We start from the raw sequence: 16899 nt of genomic DNA on the forward strand, positions 1-16899 counted from the left end.
ATGCCCGCGGTCAAGAAGGAGCTCCCGGGCCGCGAGGACCTGGCCCTGGCTGTGGCCACGTTCCACCCGAGCCTGGCCGCGCTGCCGCTGCCGCCGCTGCCCGGCTACCTGGCGCCACTGCCCGCGGCCGCGGCCCTCCCCCCGGCCGCCTCGCTGCCCGCCTCGGCCGCCGGCTACGAAGCGCTGCTGGCCCCGCCGCTCCGCCCCCCGCGCGCCTACCTCAGCCTGCCCGGGGCCGCCCCGCACCTCCACCTGCCCGGGGACCCGCGCGCCCTCGAGCGCTTCTCGGCCACCGGGGCCGCGGCCCCGGATTTCCAGCCGCTGCTGGACAACGGCGAGCCGTGCATCGAGGTGGAGTGCGGCGCCAACCGCGCGCTGCTCTACGTGCGCAAACTCTGCCAGGGCAGCAAGGGCCCGTCCATCCGCCACCGCGGCGAGTGGCTCACGCCCAACGAGTTCCAGTTCGTCAGCGGCCGCGAGACGGCCAAGGACTGGAAGCGCAGCATCCGCCACCAAGGTGCCGCCGCCCCTCCCTCCGCTCCCCGACCCGACGCCCGCGGGCCCCGACCCCACCCCCGACCCGACTCGGACACCCAGAACCCTCCGGCTCGGCCGAGGGGGCGCTGCAGCTCCAGGACGCCTCGGCGGACACGGGCGGCGCTCCCCTCGCTGCACCGCCCCCCAGCTTGGGCCACAGCGCTTGGGGTTCGCGGGCCGCCCCTCCGCTCGGAAGGTGTCTGCGAGGTTCCCGGGCCTTAAGCCCCGAAGGAAGTTTACGGGAACTCGAGAGCGCAGGCAGGAGCCGGGTGGAGAGGGCGCAGAGCCCCGGGGTCGGGCGGGACCGGCGGGGGAGGCTGCGGGGCGGGGCGGGGGCGCACGCGGAGACCGAGAGGCGGCGCCAGGACCGGGCGCAGCCTGTTTTGGCGCCTGCGGGCGCCTGGCCCCAAGGGTGCGACGCGGGGGCGCCGGAGCGGGGACCCGGGGGGCGAGGTGGGCGCCAGGAGCCGCGGGGGGTTAGGAAGTTAGGACCTGAGCCGCGCGTGGCTCCCGGTGGCCGCCCCCTCCTGCTGCGCACGCCGCTCAGCGCTCCGGGACTCAGCCTTTCAGGGCCCGGCCTGCGGCTCCCTCGGGGCCCGGGAGAGGGTGGAGCGCGGGAGGAGGGGCGCCGCGCGGGGACGCCCAGGCGCTGCGTCCGGGGAGGGCGCTCCTCCAGGGCTGGAGTTGCCGAGCCCGGCGGATCCCTGCGGCGTGCGCGAGGGTGGGGCGGGAAGCGGGCTGGGAGGTCGGGGTGCGTTTCGCCCGCGAGCCGGGAAAGGGGGCCGGCCCTGCCGCCGATGCGCCCAGGAGCGCACCGCCCCCTCACAGCGTCTGCCTCGGCTCTGCTCGCAGGGAAAAGTCTGAAGACGCTTATGTCCAAGGGGATCCTGCAGGTGCACCCTCCAATCTGCGACTGCCCGGGCTGCCGAATATCGTCCCCGGTGGTGAGATGCGGGGCTCTTGGGGCTGGGAGTTGCTGTCTCCACTGCGGAGCTTGTCCCTGCGGTCTGCAGGATCCGGAGTCCTAACCTCGTCCCTGCGGGCGTGCTGGAGGGGGCCTCCGAAGGGCAGCGGGGAGGGGCTTTGCTTCTGGCTCTCCCAGCGCTTGTACCTGGACGGGGGGGCCCCCAGCTCCCTCCCAGTGTGGAGGCGGGAGGACCGTGCCTGTCCTGGAGCTTCCCCTAGGGTGCCTTGGAACTGCTTCTCCTCGGGTGGTGTGGGTCCAGGTCTTCTCCATGAGTGGGGTAATTAAACCTGGGCCCCGTCACAGCTTGGGGTCACTGTGTTCTCTGGTCCAGCCGGTGAGGTGTGATTGTAGGTGCGACAGCATTCTGGGGAGCCACAGTCTTGAGTGTGAGTGACGTGCGTCTCTGGGGTGTGGAGAGCCAGAGCCCTACCGGGCAAGGGCCTGAACGTCTAGGTGTCCTGAGGACACAGAACCTGGCCAGGGGCAGAGTCTTTGCAGTGTGGGCCTTTGGTGTCCAGAGAACTGGAGCTGGAGGCCGGTTCAAGGCCCCAGCCCAGGGTAGACAGCTATGGACGCCCTCACTGAGGGAGCAGGCAGGCCAGACTGGGGTGCTGGGTGCTGCCTTCTGAACAGGGAGGCACCTGCACCCCCCACCCAGCCCCCAGCCCCCTGGTCGGGCAGCGAGGGTTGGAGGATTGGTCTGAAAAGGAAGATTGCCTGTTGGGAAGGACCGATTTGGAGCCAATTAGGGCCGTGGCTGCTGGGGTAAGAGCCCCTCTTGCGGGAAGGGGTAGGGGAGGCAGAGGTGCAGAGTGGGCCTGAGTGGCCGGACGCACCTCCGCTTGCCAACTTTGGGCCTGAGGTAGCCCCGTGCAGCACGGGCTGAGGTGGACTCCGTTCCCAGCCAGCTGGCCCTGGCCTTCTTCCAAGGGCCCATCTTTTGGTCCTGGCTTCCCCCTCTTCCCCATGCCACAGACAAGAAGCAGAGAAAAAAGCACTTTGTTTTCTTCTCAAGAGAAGGGAGGTGGGAGAGGAGAGGCCATCAGATGCTCTGAACCCTGGTGCTTGTGCAGAAGGGTGGGGCGAAGCGGGACTCTCCAGCTCAGCACACACCAGACAGGCCGTGGCCGTCGAAGGCGCCCCCAGCTCCAGCTCACTCACAGAAGCCCAGGCACAGACAGCCGCTGCACCTACAGCCTGGGGCCGCCCAGGCCAGGGTCTTAGCAGGGACCTCGGACCCCACGCTCCACCGCCCCCTGTCAGCAGTGCTGGGTTTTCCCACTGAGCTGTGGTGGAGAGAAAAGAGGGGACCCAGCACGGGCCCAGTGGCTGGCTCTGGGGAGGGGCTTCCACCTGGGGAGGGGGATGCTGCAGCTTCCGGAGCCTTGGGGAGGGGGCGCTGCCCACCGAGCTGGCACTGGGGCTGTGCATTTGAAGGTGATGGTGGTTCTAGGCCTGAGGAAGACAATCTCCTAACTCCTTCCTCTCAAGCTCCCGGCTATGTTTCGGCAACGGGAGGGAGGACGTCCAAGGAGACGCAGTGACTGAACAGAGGAGAGGGAGTCGGACGCTCTCAGGGCCCCTGCCAGCCCGCGGCCAGCGGCCTACTGTTAAATGTGGAAGATAATCAGTGGCTGTCCTTCTTTCCCCTGCGGTGATAAGACCTAAACACGCTGGAGGAATCCGGAAGTGCCTGGGGCTGGGCCTGCGCTGCTGTGCCACGCAGCGTGCTGCGTGCCTGTGTGCGTGTCCCCGCGCGTGTGCGTGTCTGCTGTGCGCATTCGGGCCCACAGGTCCGAGTGTGTGTCCGCTGAGTGTCCTCATGTGCACGTGTGTATGTCTACCGCATGTCCGCGCATCTGAGTGTCCTCATGTGTGCGTGAGCTCGGGGCTCGCCTGTGTTCTGCAGGGGTCGCACGGTGCACGTCTCTGCTCCCACCAGAAGCACCCACAGTTCCACCCACTCGTTCTGTGGGTGCAAGGGAGATGGGGAGAAGGAAGGCACGTGAAAATGCCTGGCAGGGCTGGTGGAACGGGGGACCTGGGCTGCTCCGGGCTCATCATCTGGTGACCTGTGAGCCCCAGGCCTGCACTCTGCGAGGGTTCGGCTCACAGTAGCCAGTTGCTTCGTGCCAGGCGGCAGCTGCCCCTGAGCCGGACTCTGCGTGGCGCTGATGAAGTAGAAAAGGGAATTGGCTTGTCCATGTTGGCGTCAGTGGCGGGGTGTGGGGGGGAGGGTTCACAAAGAGCATGCTGGCGTTGCCAGGCAGATAACTGGAAGTAAGGTGTGCGTGTCGAGTGAGAGTCCACTACAGCCAGGCTAGTTCTACGCAGATCCCAGGAGACGCGGGGGCCCTGGGAAGGGAGCTGGGAGTGAGGGCACGTGAGTGAGCCGGGAGGGAGGCCTGCCACACAGGGGCTTCCCCAACTCAAGCCCCCGAATGGGCCAGGACCCTCCAGCATCCTCAAGGGCTGGGAGGGCAGAAACGGCGGAACCAGGCCGGTGTGGGGTGGGGCGGGGGACGGCTGAGCGGGTGGGCGTCTGTCGGGGAGACAACTGAGGCCCCGTCTCTCGGCTGTCCTCTGGGTCTCTGGCCAATTGTGGCTCCTGCTGGCCCGAGGCCCGTCCCAGAGGCAGGTGGTGGTGGAGGAAGGATGGCTGCTCTGAGGGCGCCTCTGCCATGCCTGGGGCTGGGCCGGGGGATCGAGGCCAGGGCAGGCTCCCGCAAGACTGAAGGCCTGGTCCAGCCTCACCTTCCTCTCCTCCTGCCCCACCAGAACCGGGGGCGGCTGGCAGACAAGAGGACGGTCACCCTGCCGGCTGCCCGAAGCCTGAAGAAGGAGCGGACCCCCAGCTGCTCTGCCAGCGACGGTGACAGCGACGGGAGCGGCCCCACCTGTGGGCGGCAGCCGGGCCTGAAGCGGGAAGATGGCCCGCACGTCCATATCATGAAGAGAAGGTACCAGGACCCAGGGCCGGCAGGAAGGCGCGAGGCTCGGAGGGGGCCGGCCGGGGCTTCCGGCCTTCCGCTGCTCAGATGAGGTGTCTACACGCCTCCCCTCGGATGCTGGTCTTTTTAGGGTCCGGTGCGGGTTGCAGGCAGGAGCTGTTTCCTCGTCTGCCCCCGTCTGGTGTCCCCTCACTCCTCTGCTGTGCGTGCTCACTTGCACACCCAGGGGTCTGCACCGGCCTGGGCCGACACTCCAGCTCCCCTGCCGACCGGGTCTCAGTCTGGCCAGAGCAGCTCCAGCAGTAAAGAGTTCTATTCGGGCTCATGACTGACCACGCAAAAGCAGCCTCGGCCCCCGCCTGCTGGACCACTTGAGGGCTCCTCCGAGTGCAGGGCAGCGAGCCGGAGGGAGACGGGGCCTCGGTGCGGTTCTTCCTGACGCGTGTGTCTGCCCAGGCCGGGAGCTGGCTTTGGCCCATGGGCCTGTCCTGGTGGGAGACCCCAGCACGTGGAGCCGGCACCAGATGGTGCTGGGCACCACAGCCGCCCTCGTTCACTGCCCAGGGCTGTGGCCCAGCAGGGCACTGGCCCGAGATGGGTCTGCACACGCCCTGCTGTCCCGAGGCTGGGGTCAGGGGCCTCCGGAGTAACGTGGACCTTCTGCTGCTCTTCCTGCAGAGTGCACACCCACTGGGACCTGAACATCTCCTTTCGAGAGACGTCCTGCAGGTAGGAGCCCACGGTGCATTTGTGGGAGGGGTGAGGGGCTCCCTGCCTCCCTTCCTCCCACCCCTGCCCGTGGCCTGCTATCCTGCTATCTGCTGAGCTGGTGCTGGCTGAGCATCTGCCGGGTCTGATGTGCGGCGAGGGTGTCCCCCAGCCCAGGAGGCAGACCCTGTTGTGCCCAGTTGAGACTGAGGGAGCCCAGGCCCAGTCAGACGCAGACCTCGGCAGCAGCTCAGGTGCGAGTTCTGGGCAGCCCGGCCCTAGAGTTAGAGTGCACTTCCCGCCCACGTGAGACTGGCCGTTTGAGCCCATCTGCCCAAAAATGAGGCTGTCACCTCCCGCTTCCCACCCTCTCAGAGACCCACCAGGAGGTGAGAATGGGGACGTGTGAGTGGGGTCTTGAAGGACGTGTAGGAGTTCACTAAGGCGAGGGGGTGCCTGCAGAGATGCGTAGGAACAGGGAAGGGCACGTGTGAGGGAGGAGGGGTGAACTTGGCAGCTCCGGCTCAGTGGGATGCCGAAGGGTCTTCCGTGCTGGGCCTGTGGGCACGTCCTCTAGGCGGGGAGCCGCCGAAAGTTCTTGCGCAGAGGACTGCTCAGGTGTGTGTTTGGAGAAGGTCCCTCTAGAGGCCCTCCTGGCAGACGGGGGATGGGATTCAGGCTGTGGAAGCAGGATGGTGGGGGTGCAATTTCAGGATGTGGGAAGATTCCCGATGAAGGGGTCAAGGGAACTGGAGGACCCCATTCCTGGCTCCAGGGGGAAGCGGGTGGCCCGTCTGTGAGCAGAGCCCAGCTGTGGATTCTGCCACTGGGGTCAGGTCTTGCCCTGTGGCTTCCAGGGCAGCAAGGCCAGCTTCCTCAGGCCAGAGCCATGAGGGCCCCGGGGGAGCGCGTCCTGGCTCCGAGCCAGATGTGTTATTATTTATGTCTCTGAGAACGTCTGCATCTCAGAGCTGAGTTACAATAAAAACATCTTTAAACTTATTTCTACCTCATTTTGGGGTTGCCAGCTCAACTGATCATTTTTATGAACTGTCATGAACATTGATGGCATTTTATTTGTCAGTGAGGCTGTAGGGAAACCCAGCCTCCAGGAGCGGCTCCTCCTGCCTTCAGCCCCCTCCTCCATCCACCTGGCCTCGGGAATGTGGGGTCCCTCACCAGCACTGACAGCTGGCAGCCTGGGGTGCCTGGGAGGAGGCCAGGGCTGGGGCTAGAATGAGTTTCTGAATCTCCCAAGGGGGAGATTTTAGTCAGCGGGGAGGTCGTGCTGGGGTCCCCGAAGGAGGAGGGCACAGCACGCCTGGGTGGACTAGAGCCTGCTTGCCCCCAGCCCGTCGACCTCACCCTGGCGTCTCGTCAGAGTGGGTGGTGGTTCTGGAGCCTGGCAGCCACGCTGGCCCCAGGCTGTCTGCGTTTCTTCTGGCCTGTCCTTGGGTCCTTCTGCCTCTGTGGGCTCCCACAGAACACACGCTGGGCCACCGCCATCTGTCTGTCGGTCCTTCCATCCCTGTCCTCCTGTCTGGCTGGCTCTGCAGTGACCACCTGCCTTTCGGAGCCAGCAGAGCCCCAGGCCGTCCCCTCAAGCTCAAGAACCGGGAGTGGTAGACGGTCCCTGGAGCCACTGTTTGCAGGCGAGGGCATGGCCCCTCTCTCCGGAGCCCCTGAGCTGGTGGGAAAATGGGCAAGTGCTGGACTGTGTGGTCGTCACTGAGGTCAGCGTGGGAGGCCCCTTCGTAGGGAGCTGGGGTCACACCTGACAGGCTGCAGCCTCCCCCACACTCCTTCCTGCACCTCCTGCCCCTCCTGGCTCCCCCACCTCCTGATCTGCGCCCCGGCCCAGTACAGACCCTCAGGGTTTCGTCCCTTGTACGAAGCAGGGAGCAGAGTGTGTCCTGTGTTTGAGGACTGTGCACTGGTGTCCCCCGGGCAGGGTTCCTGCGTCTTCACTCTGGGATGTCTAGGGTTTCTTCACGTTTCTTTACATAAAACTGGCATAATCTGCTCAGTGAGTGGCCAAGTGGCTGAAACAGGGTTTCAGGGGCTGAGCCAGGCTTTGTCGGAATGTCAGGAGCAAACTCCGAGGCAGAGACCAGGGCTGGGGAGGGCAGCCGGCCTCGCTTCCCACCAGGTACCACTGCCAGGCCACAGCCCCTCCAGGCAGCTGTCAGGCCCTCCCTCACTTTCCTTCTGGGCACCAGGCTCGGGGCTCACGGGCCAGCCCCCACCCTCCAGAGTCTCTGGGGAGCCAGTTCTCCTGCAGGCGTCCCTCCAGGGGACACCGGAGTGTGGACCCCTGGGGAGAACCCCAGGGCAGCCGTGGCTGTTGGGACAGCCCTCGGCCCCCACCCCATGCTGAGGCCAGCAGATCTCCCTTGACACCCCCGCCTCGATCAGGATCACGGAGGGGATGAGACTCGCTGCCGATTAATCCCGTAAAGTACTTAGTCCCTCTCACCTGCCCTCCTGTGTGCCCGGGGGGCTTCCTTTCCCACTGGGAGCCGGTGGGGGTGGGGAGAGGCCGGCATCTGGGTCTCTGGAAAGCTTTAGAGCCCAGCCTGGGAGTCTTTGGTGCTGAAACTGATCTGCTTAGGGGCAGCCCTGGATTAGCCCAGCTCCAGCCAGCCCAGGTCAGGGGGGCCGGGGGCTATTTAACCAGGTTTAGGGTCGGCTCCCAGGTCACAGCGCAGAGGCCCCGCCAGCGCCAGTGCCAGTGCAGCCAGGAGGCTGCCCCATTACAGGTGGGCAGGGACCACACTGCAGGGGTGCTGCTGAGGGTCAGGGTTAGGGTTAGGGTTAGCAGTGCTGCTGAGGGTTAGGGTTAGGGTTAGGGTTAGGGTTAGCAGTGCTGCTGAGGGTTAGGGTTAGGGTTAGGGTTAGGGTTAGCAGTGCTGCTGAGGGGGTGTCTCATGGTCCCGGAGCCCCTTCTCTGCTGACCTGGGGAGAGGCTCACAGAACCAGGAAGGGGCCGTACTCCACACAGTCCCTCCCATTGCTCCTGGGACCCCAGTGGTTGTGGGATACGGCTGAATTAGCAAGAAGAGGAGAAACAGTGAACAAAAGAGTTAAATGCATGCTGATTCCAAGCCCACACCTGCCTGGGGGACAGCGGGATGTCAGCCCTGGTGCCTGCCATGTGGGTGCCGTGTGTGTGTGTGTGTGTGTGTGTGTGTGTGTGCACGCACGCGCACCTCATCAGCCACAGGACTGTGGTCTGAGCCTCAGTTTCCTTGTGTGCAGAAATTGAGAGCAGGGGATGGTTGCAAGTTCTCATCAGGATGGCCCCGAGGGGCTGGCAGCAGGCAGGTGGCACGTGCTGTCCGGGGGCCTGTCCCGAAGGAGCAGCCTGGCCCTGTGCAGGGTCCCCAGCTGCCCTTTGGGGCAGGGAGTGAGATAACAGTGAGAGTCCCTCAGGAGGGGTGAAGGCAGAGCCAGCTGTGTGCTCCACACAGACCCTCCCCGGAGCAGCAGTGGGGTCCCGGGGCCGGGTTCTGTGTCGCTTTGGCTTGCTCCGTGGGTGTGCACACGGTGGCGTCACGGGCCACATGCAGAGGCGTGGGCACAGCAGTGCGGCGCTCAGAGGTCATCCCCAGGCTCACTCCCCGTGCCCAGGCTGGGCTCCAGCCTCTCGCCGCTGCCCAGGGGGTCAGCCTCTCCGGTCTTGTTCTGCTCCAGCGTCCACCGCAGCCGCCACCTCGTTATGCCCGAGCATCAGAGCCGCTGTGAATTCCAGAGAGGCAGCCTGGAGATTGGCCTGGGACCCGCAGGTGAGGAGCCCAGGGCGCCTGAGGGAGGGGTCAGGGCTGTGGGGCCAGAGGACAGTGGCGGCTGCCGGCCATCCTTGGCAGGCAGCCAGAGAGGCAGGAGGAGCGGCCTGTCCCCCGGGGCTGCATGTGATGGTAATTGTGTTAATCCCAGCCAGCCAGGCAGACAGGAGGCTGAGGCGGCGGCTCCGCTGTGGCTGCCGCCGGGGTGGGCTTGGAGCGGCTGGGGCCTGCCACCCCCTCTTCACAGGGCAGACGTAGGCATGGCTTTAGAGGTTCAGAAATGCACCCCCCGCAGTGGCTTGGCTTACAGGCTGGAACATGCTCACCCCCACTGGGGACTGCTCAGCGCAGGCCGGGCTGGTCCTGCTTCCTAGGGTTCCTGGAGGGAAGAGGTCCCCAAAAGGAAGGGGTCTCCAGTCCTGCCTTCTAGGGTTCTGGGAGGGAAGGGGTTCCCAGTTCTGCCTCCTAGGGTTCCGGGAGGGAAGGGGTCTGCGCCTGAGGGAGGTGCTACTGCCTGGTCACAGTTGTAGGGGGACGGGGGTCCTGACACAGGACATCAGAGGGAGGGGGCAGTTTGGGGACCCAGGCCCCCTTCAGAGGCCACTGCTGTAGAGAGGGACACAGCTGAGCCTCAGCCCCAGGTGGGCCGTGAAAGGAGGGGGGCGCTTCTGAGGTCCTGTGGACCCAGGCAGGGGTGTTCCCAGCAGGGCTTGCAGCTCTTGGGAAGCTGCGGTGGGGGAGGCCCCCCTGGAACTCGGCACCCCCATCCGTGTCATCTGTGTCCCCCATCCGTGTCTTCGTGGGCCTGGGAAGGCCTTTGTGGGGCCAGGTGGGGGCGGCTTTTGCAGATGGCCTAGAGGTGGTTGATAAAATCTAATTGCCTCATCAATCGGCAGAGCGAGGGAGCCCCGTAATGATTGAGATATTCTCAGTCAGCAGCCCCTCCCCGTGCGCTCACACAGGGAGCCTCCTCAGGTCCACGCGTGTGCGTGTGTGTGTGTGCACATCTGGGGTCCCGTGTGGTGCCCGTGATGGGGGCTGCCGGCAGCGCTCTGGCCCGTGGGGCCGCCAGGCTCTGCAGCACCTCGCGTGTCCGGGGTCTCACGCCTGGGTCTCACCCACACACCCCGTGTCAGGGCCTGGCCTGCTCCCGGGAGCGTCCTCTTGGAGGAGGCGTTCGCCTGGGGGGTATTCACCTCTTCTCCCTTCCCGTGACCCCAGAAACCACACGTCAATCCTGTTCCCTGCCCGGACCCTCTCCACGCACCACAGCCGCACCTCCCTGGGCCCTGGGCTGTGAGGGACTCAGAGCAGGTCCTTTGTCTGCCTCTGTGAGACCACCCGGGGTCCTCGAGGAGTGAGCGTGTCCTCAATGGCCTTCCTGTGGTCTCTGGGCAGGCCCTCTTCCGCCCGCCCCGCCCCTTCCACCCGTCCCGCCCCCTTCCGCCCGCCCCGCCCCTTCCACCCGTCCCGCCCCTCCCCTTCCACCCGTCCCGCCCCGCCCCCTTCCGCCCGCCCCGCCCCTTCCACCCGTCCCGCCCCCTTCCGCCCGCCCCGCCCTCTTCCGCCCGCCCCGCCCCTTCCACCCGTCCCGCCCCCTTCCGCCCGCCCCGCCCCTTCCACCCGTCCCGCCCCGCCCCTTCCACCCGTCCCGCCCCGCCCCCTTCCGCCCGCCCCGCCCCGCCCCCTTCCGCCCGCCCCGCCCCTTCCACCCGTCCCGCCCCGCCCCCTTCCACCTGCTCCGCCCCCTTCCACCTGCTCCGCCCCCGCCCCCTTCAACCTGCTCCGCCCCCTTCCACCTGCTCCGGCTGCCCAGGGTCACCTCCGCCAGGCTATGAGGAAGCCTTAGCCCCCAGCAGAACGAGAGGGGCATTTCCAGTGTGTAAGGGGAAAACTGATTGCCAGGAAGTGAGAGGCTTTGCTGACCCCGAGGGTGTGTGCACGGTGGGCCAGGCAGCAGGTGTGGAAAAGAGCCAGGCTGCCCCAGCCCTGCCAGGACCCCTCCCCGCCCACTGAGTTCTGGCACAGCAGGCTGTGGGGGGCCTGGGCAGTGGTGCCTGGAGCTGCGTGCGGCCAGGTGCCCCCCACTGCTCACCTGGCCCAGCTGCCCGATCTGTCACTGAGGCGGGACCCTGGACCAGGCCATAGGATTGACCCTCTCTCTGGGTCTGGGCCTGACGGCTGCCCGGCCACAATCAATAAGTTATTAGCACCGCTCTGTCAGCTGTAATGTGGGATTGATCGGTGTGGCTGCCGCACTTCCCCAGCCTGATAAAAATGACAGATTAAGGGAATAAGAAAAAGGAATTAGGCCTGGAGCTGACGGCAGAGGTGGCGGGGGAGACAGGCTTGGGAGTCCCACTGCCTAGGCCTCATAGAGGTCTTGGGTCACAGGGGGGTGGCCCCTTACCCCACCCACCTAGAGGCCTCATGAGGATGAGGATGGGCCAGAGTCGGAGGGACTGTGGCTGACCCGGGAGATCCCCAGGGAGAGGCGTCAGGGGCTTCGGAGGAGCTTGGGCTGAGTGGGAGATGGATACATAGCGCTGTGGTCTGGAATGGGTGTGGTCAGCAGAACCCGAGGGAGGACCTCAGGAGAGTGGGCTGGGCTTGGCCTGGGCCCCCCTCTGCCAGCTACGGGCTGTGTTTGGGGCTGGGACTGGGCTGGCCTCACGGCCGAGGAGGTGAACAAGGCTACTTGGAGGCGCACCCAGGAGCTCACAGCCTGGCTGGGCAGGTGGACAAGGGCGTGACAGGCACACCAGGGTGTTAGCTCAGGCAAGAGTGGGCCAGAGAGGAAGATCTGGGCCTTCTGAGGGCAGGGATGGGTGTGACCAAGGAGGGAGGAAGCCTGGGAGTGGAGGGGCCTCGAGGAGGCCTTGGCGGTCCACAGCCCAGTGACTCACGGAGCAGGAAAAGGTCAGGGGTGAGGTCCTGCCCAGCGCGCCTCACCCCACACTGGCGCGTGACTGTGCACAGCCCGCCCTCACCCCTGTCCAGGAGGGCAAGGTGGTGCCCGGTTTTATTCTCTAGGGGGATACTGGGGGACTCACTACCTTGCACCAGAGGCTGGGCTCGCTGGTGGGGCAGCCAGGCGCCTGCCGAGAATCTCACACGCACCGGGACCAGGGCCAGTGTCAGGGAGGCCTTGTGCCCCTGCCCCGCCACAGCCAGGCACGATGTCCTCTTCGCTGAAGGCTGGGGGCCCCGGCTGGGCAAGGCCTGAACTCAGCAGGACCAAGGGCCGCCTGAGAGACGGTGGGTGCGGTCCAGGCAGAACTGAGGCAGGGGATGGGTCCCCCGTGCGTTCCCTGAGATGCAGGGTGGGCACTCACTACCACCTGCAGGTGGCCTGTTGGGCAAGAGGCTGGGCCACTCCTCCCATATCAGCAGCGACTGCTCTTCGGAGAAGAGGGCACGAAGCCAATCCCCCCAAGGTAAGAGCCTGGCCAGGGTGAGGGACAGGTCCCCAGGAGAGGGGGCAGTCCCGGAGGGTCCCTTGGACCTCGGGCAGGGGTTCCAGAGGTGGGTGGTCCTTCGCAGTGTCTAGAGAAGCCTCTCATCCTGGCCTCCCCAGCAGAGGCACTGCTGCTGCCCCCGGAGCTGGGGCCCACCATGGCCCCGGAAGACCAGTACCGCCGGCTCGTGTCAGCACTGAGCGAGGCCGGCACCTTTGAGGACCCTCAGCGGCTCTACCACCTGGGCCTCCCCAGCCAAGGTGAGGAGCCCCGCCCCCCAGGATCCCGCCACACAAGCCCTTATTACCTCCCCACCCACATGTAATCGGCCATTCCTGTTGCTGAGGCCCTGCTGACACCAAGGCCAGGCTGGATGCAGGTCCCTGGAGGGCCCCCTCTGCCAGACGTCCTGCCCCGAGCCCCCTGGGGCAGGCCACACCTCCGTGTCCCCCAGGCTCGTGGGTAACTCACATTTTGTATATGGAGAAGTGGAGTCGGAGTAGACCCAGGTGAGGGTGAGCGGTGGGCGGTGGGCATCTAAGGAACGCCTCCACAGGCCAGCAAGGTCCCGGACCACAGGGTTAGGGTTCGAGTTACGGTCTCAGTCGTCTCTCCAGCCAGGACCTGACCTGCCACACGCCTGCCCCAGGAGCCTGGGGAGGGGCATTGAGCAAAAGGCCGGGCTGGGTGCAGTGGGCACTTGGCCACCGGGACTCCCCAGGTGCTGAAGACCCCCATTGGGGGTGGAGGGGCTGCCTCTGTCCCCACCCTTCCCCCGCGTCGGCTCTGACCCTGTCCACCCCACCTCATGACGTCCTCCCGGGTCACTCCGGGATGCAGCCAGACACCTTGCCCCGCTGCACGCAGCCTCCCAGGCCCCAGCCGCCTCCTGGCAGGGGAGCTGGGCTTCTCTGGCTAGAGGTGGGTGGGGGCGCCGGGAAAGGAGGCAGGATTCCTCACACCAGGCACCGTCCCCCAGGGCAGCTCAGGCACCAAGAGCCTGAATAATTCACCAAATGTTAATAATTTAAAAATCCTCCTTTTTAATTGCTTTCCCTGCTCTGCCTGGGGCCGCTCTGCTGGCCGCGCGGGGGAGGGGGCGCCGGCCGCCCGGGAGCGCGCTGTCAATCAGGCCGCGCCGCCGCCGCCGCCCCCGCCCCGCCGCGGAGCCGGCTGTAAATAACCCGGGCCGCGAGCGCGGGGGCGCTGGGCCCCGCTGGGATCGATGCGGGCGGCCGCGCCGGCCGGGCTCTGCGGGCTGGCACTCGGCCCGGGGCGGGACCCACCTCCGCTTTCGGGTAATTAATTTATAAGCAGAGGCGGCGGTGGAGCTGGCGGAGGCTGCACTGTGGGGGCTGCGGGGACTCGGGAGGCCGGGCCTGGGCGGCAGGGAGGGGCCGAGAGACCCGGGACCAGGCGCATTAGACGTGCGCGCCCGCGAGCGCTGCGGGGGCATTGGGGCGAGTGTGCCCACGCGGGACGGTGACCGTGCGCAGCCGGGACTGGACGGCCCCTGTGCTGGTGTGGCCGTGCGGGCCCGGCGCTGCCTTGCCTCTGTGGCAAGCTTCTGCCAGCCGTGCCTACTGCGGGGACCTCACATCTCCTTGCCCTCCGAGGAGGGGGTTCCCCTGGGCGGTCCGCCCCCTTCTGGTTCTCCTGTACTCTGGCTGCCCCGCAGGCGCTGCGCCCTCGCGACCTGCAGGCTCCAGCCTCCTCCCAGGCCAGAGGCCTTCGGCCTTTCCCGACACCTCCCCACCCAGCCTCTGGTCTGCGGCCTCGGCCCTGTGCCCGGCCAACCTTCTGCCTGGTGCCCGAGACCTGCGCAGGGGCCCAGCACAGCCGGGTGGTGTGGTCGGTTCTCCACCTCAGAGTTTACGCCAGGACGCGGGCTGGGGAGGGGGTCGAGTAGCTGGGGGGGTCACTGCTGTTGTCCCCCACCCAGATCTCCTGAGGGTCCGGCAGGAGGTGGCAGCTGCAGCTCTGAGGAGCCCCAGTGGCCTGGAAACCCACCTGCCCTCCTCCACGGCAGGTCAGCGTCGGAAGCAGGGCCTGGCTCAGCAGCGCGAGGCCGCCGCCCCGGCCGCCGGCCCGACTTTCTCGGAGAGGTACTGGGGTGGCTGCGGTTCTCGGCTTGTTTCTGGGGTGGGCGGGCCATGCCCGCGGCCCGCACCCCCACGCGCTCAGCGCGGCTGATGAGCTCCCCGAGCGTGCCAAGTAGTGTGTTCAGGTCTAGGTTTGGATCCGGGCAAAACGTTTCGGGAATGACACTGCCCTGGGCTGAAGTGTTGAGGGCGCGGCTGGGGCGCGTGGGGGAGGACGAGGCAGATCTGGGGGATCCTGCGGGCCCCGGAACGGGAACTCAAGCCTGAGAAGAGAGGGGAGCTCCAAGTCTGGGACCCCGGGGTCGGTCGGGACGGGTCGGCCAGAGGACTCAGAGCTTGGGGCGGGGGCGGGCGGGCTCCTGGCGCCTGATCTGTTCCCGGCACAGATCCGGGCTTCTGGGGTCCAGGAGACTCGGCGGGGCGGGGGGCCGCGAGAAGCGGTGGGGGCCCCCTGAAGACCGAGTCCCCGCCCGGCCCCCGAACCCGGCATCTGCAGCTGCCTCCGCCGCCTCCCGGATTGCGGCTAATGACGCCCCCGCTTCCCCGCCGCTGAGTCCGCAGGGGAGGGGAGCAGGCGGCGCGCAGTAATTACCGCGGCAGCCGCCGCCGCCCGCGGGGTCAGCGCCTCCGCGCCGCCGCCGAGATTAATTGGCGCCGCCGGCGGGGGCGGGGATGTCGCGCGACCCGGGGCGGTAACGAGCTGAGCATCGACCGCCCGCGGGGCCGGCAATTAGCGCAGGCGGCGGGGGAGGGGCGCGGGACCTTTACGGGAATGGGGGCGCCGCTCACTGCGCTGCCGTCCGCAGGGAGCTGCCACAGCCGCCCCCCTTGCTGTCGCCGCAGAATGCCCCTCACATCGCCCTGGGCCCCCATCTCAGGCCCCCCTTTCTGGGGGTGCCCTCGGCTCTGTGCCAGACCCCAGGTGAGGAGGTGGGCGCGCGTCCCCCGGGAGCCGAGCCGGCCGGGGTAGGCGGCTGCCGAGAGCAGCCTCGAACCCGCGACTCTGCGCTGCCCTCCCCCCACCAGGCTACGGCTTCCTGCCCCCCGCCCAGGCGGAGATGTTCGTCCGCCAGCAGGAGCTCCTGCGGAAGCAGAACCTGGCCCGGTAGGTGCGGGGCGGCGGGCGGGGAGGCCTGGCCCGGGAAGCGGCTGACCCGTGTCTGCCCCCGGCCCAGGCTGGAGCTGCCCGCCGACCTCCTGCGGCAGAAAGACCTGGAGGGCGCGCGTCCGCAGCTGCTGGCGCCCGAGGCCGCCCTGCGCCCCGCCGACGGCGCCGAGGAGCTGCAGCGGCGCGGGGCCCTGCTGCTGCTGAACCACGGCGCGGCGCCACTGCTGGCCCTGCCCCCCCAGGGGCCCCCGAGCTCAGGACCCCCCACCCCCTCCCGGGACTCGGCCCGGCGAGCCCCCCGGAAAGGGGGTCCCGCCTCTGCCTGGGCCCGGCCCGGCGAGTCCAAAGAGATGACGGGGACCAGGCTTTGGGCTCAAGATGGCTCCGAGGACGAGCCCCCCAAAGACTCGGACGGAGAGGACCCCGAGACGGCAGCTGCTGGATGCCGGGAACCCACTCCGGGCCAAGCTCCAGCTGGAGGGGCCGGCGCTGAGGGGAAGGGGCTTTTCTCAGGGTCCTCGCTGCCCCTGGGCTTCCCCTATGCCGTCAGCCCCTACTTCCACACAGGTGGGCACCCCCACACTCTAGATCCTTCCAGATCGCCTGTGGAAGGGTCTTAGCGGGGAGGGGATCCGTGGGAAGGAAAATGTCCCTTAGGCGTCCATCCCACGCCTGAGCAATTGGGGCACACGAAGGTCAGAAGACGGGCGGGTACTGGAAAGCCAGCCAGAGCCCTAGTAACGCGCCCCACAACTCAGGCACTGTGGGGGGACTCTCCGTGGATGGGGAGGAGGCCCCAGCCCCTGAGGACGTCAGCAAGTGGACCGTGGATGACGTCTGCAGCTTCGTGGGGAGCCTGTCTGGCTGCGGAGAGTACACGCGGGTAAGGGAGGGGGACACAGTCCCGGGGATGGGGCTGGAGCCAACTGGCACTCATTACTTCCCTGGAAAGATGGTAGGGTAAGGCCATTCCCTAAGAGCGGTGCACGGAGGGGGCTGGACTGCGCCCCACCTTTTTTTTTACAGTCGACGTCAACTCAAACCCAACACATCTTTTAAGAGATATTCCCATGAGCTGCACAAACGGGGCTCTCCTTGGCTCTGCTGGGCTGGAGGATGGAGCAGGCACCTGGATCCTGACCGTCCCTCCCTCTTCCAGGTCTTCAGGGAGCAGGGGATCGACGGGGAGACCCTGCCACTGCTGACGGAGGAGCACCTGCTGACCACCATGGGGCTGAAGCTGGGGCCCGCCCTCAAGATCCGTGCCCAGGTGAGCTGCGGGA

At 67.1% G+C, this 16899-nt stretch overlaps 1 protein-coding gene across 3 annotated transcripts in view; it reads left to right on the forward strand.

Moving 5' to 3' along the window:
- The window catches only part of SAMD11 (sterile alpha motif domain containing 11), a 17675-nt gene continuing 776 nt past the window's right edge, over positions 1–16899 (forward strand). Inside the window, exons 1-14 of one of the 3 annotated variants that reach the window (XM_064371960.1) lie at positions 1–517; positions 1390–1481; positions 4283–4464; positions 5134–5184; positions 6435–6445; positions 8832–8948; positions 12296–12385; positions 12526–12666; positions 14349–14511; positions 15315–15430; positions 15535–15613; positions 15684–16183; positions 16375–16499; positions 16776–16886. In XM_064371960.1, coding sequence (XP_064228030.1) covers positions 1–517; positions 1390–1481; positions 4283–4464; positions 5134–5184; positions 6435–6445; positions 8832–8948; positions 12296–12385; positions 12526–12666; positions 14349–14511; positions 15315–15430; positions 15535–15613; positions 15684–16183; positions 16375–16499; positions 16776–16886 — 2295 coding nt within the window. The remainder of the gene's footprint in view (positions 518–1389; positions 1482–4282; positions 4465–5133; positions 5185–6434; positions 6446–8831; positions 8949–12295; positions 12386–12525; positions 12667–14348; positions 14512–15314; positions 15431–15534; positions 15614–15683; positions 16184–16374; positions 16500–16775; positions 16887–16899) is intronic. The other 2 variants (XM_064371961.1, XM_021667442.2) reach the window with 2 other exon arrangements.

Source organism: Aotus nancymaae, unplaced genomic scaffold (assembly GCF_030222135.1).
Source record: "Aotus nancymaae isolate 86718 unplaced genomic scaffold, 86718_ANA_hifiasm-v0.15.2.pri h1tg000250l, whole genome shotgun sequence".
NCBI lineage: Eukaryota > Metazoa > Chordata > Mammalia > Primates > Aotidae > Aotus > Aotus nancymaae.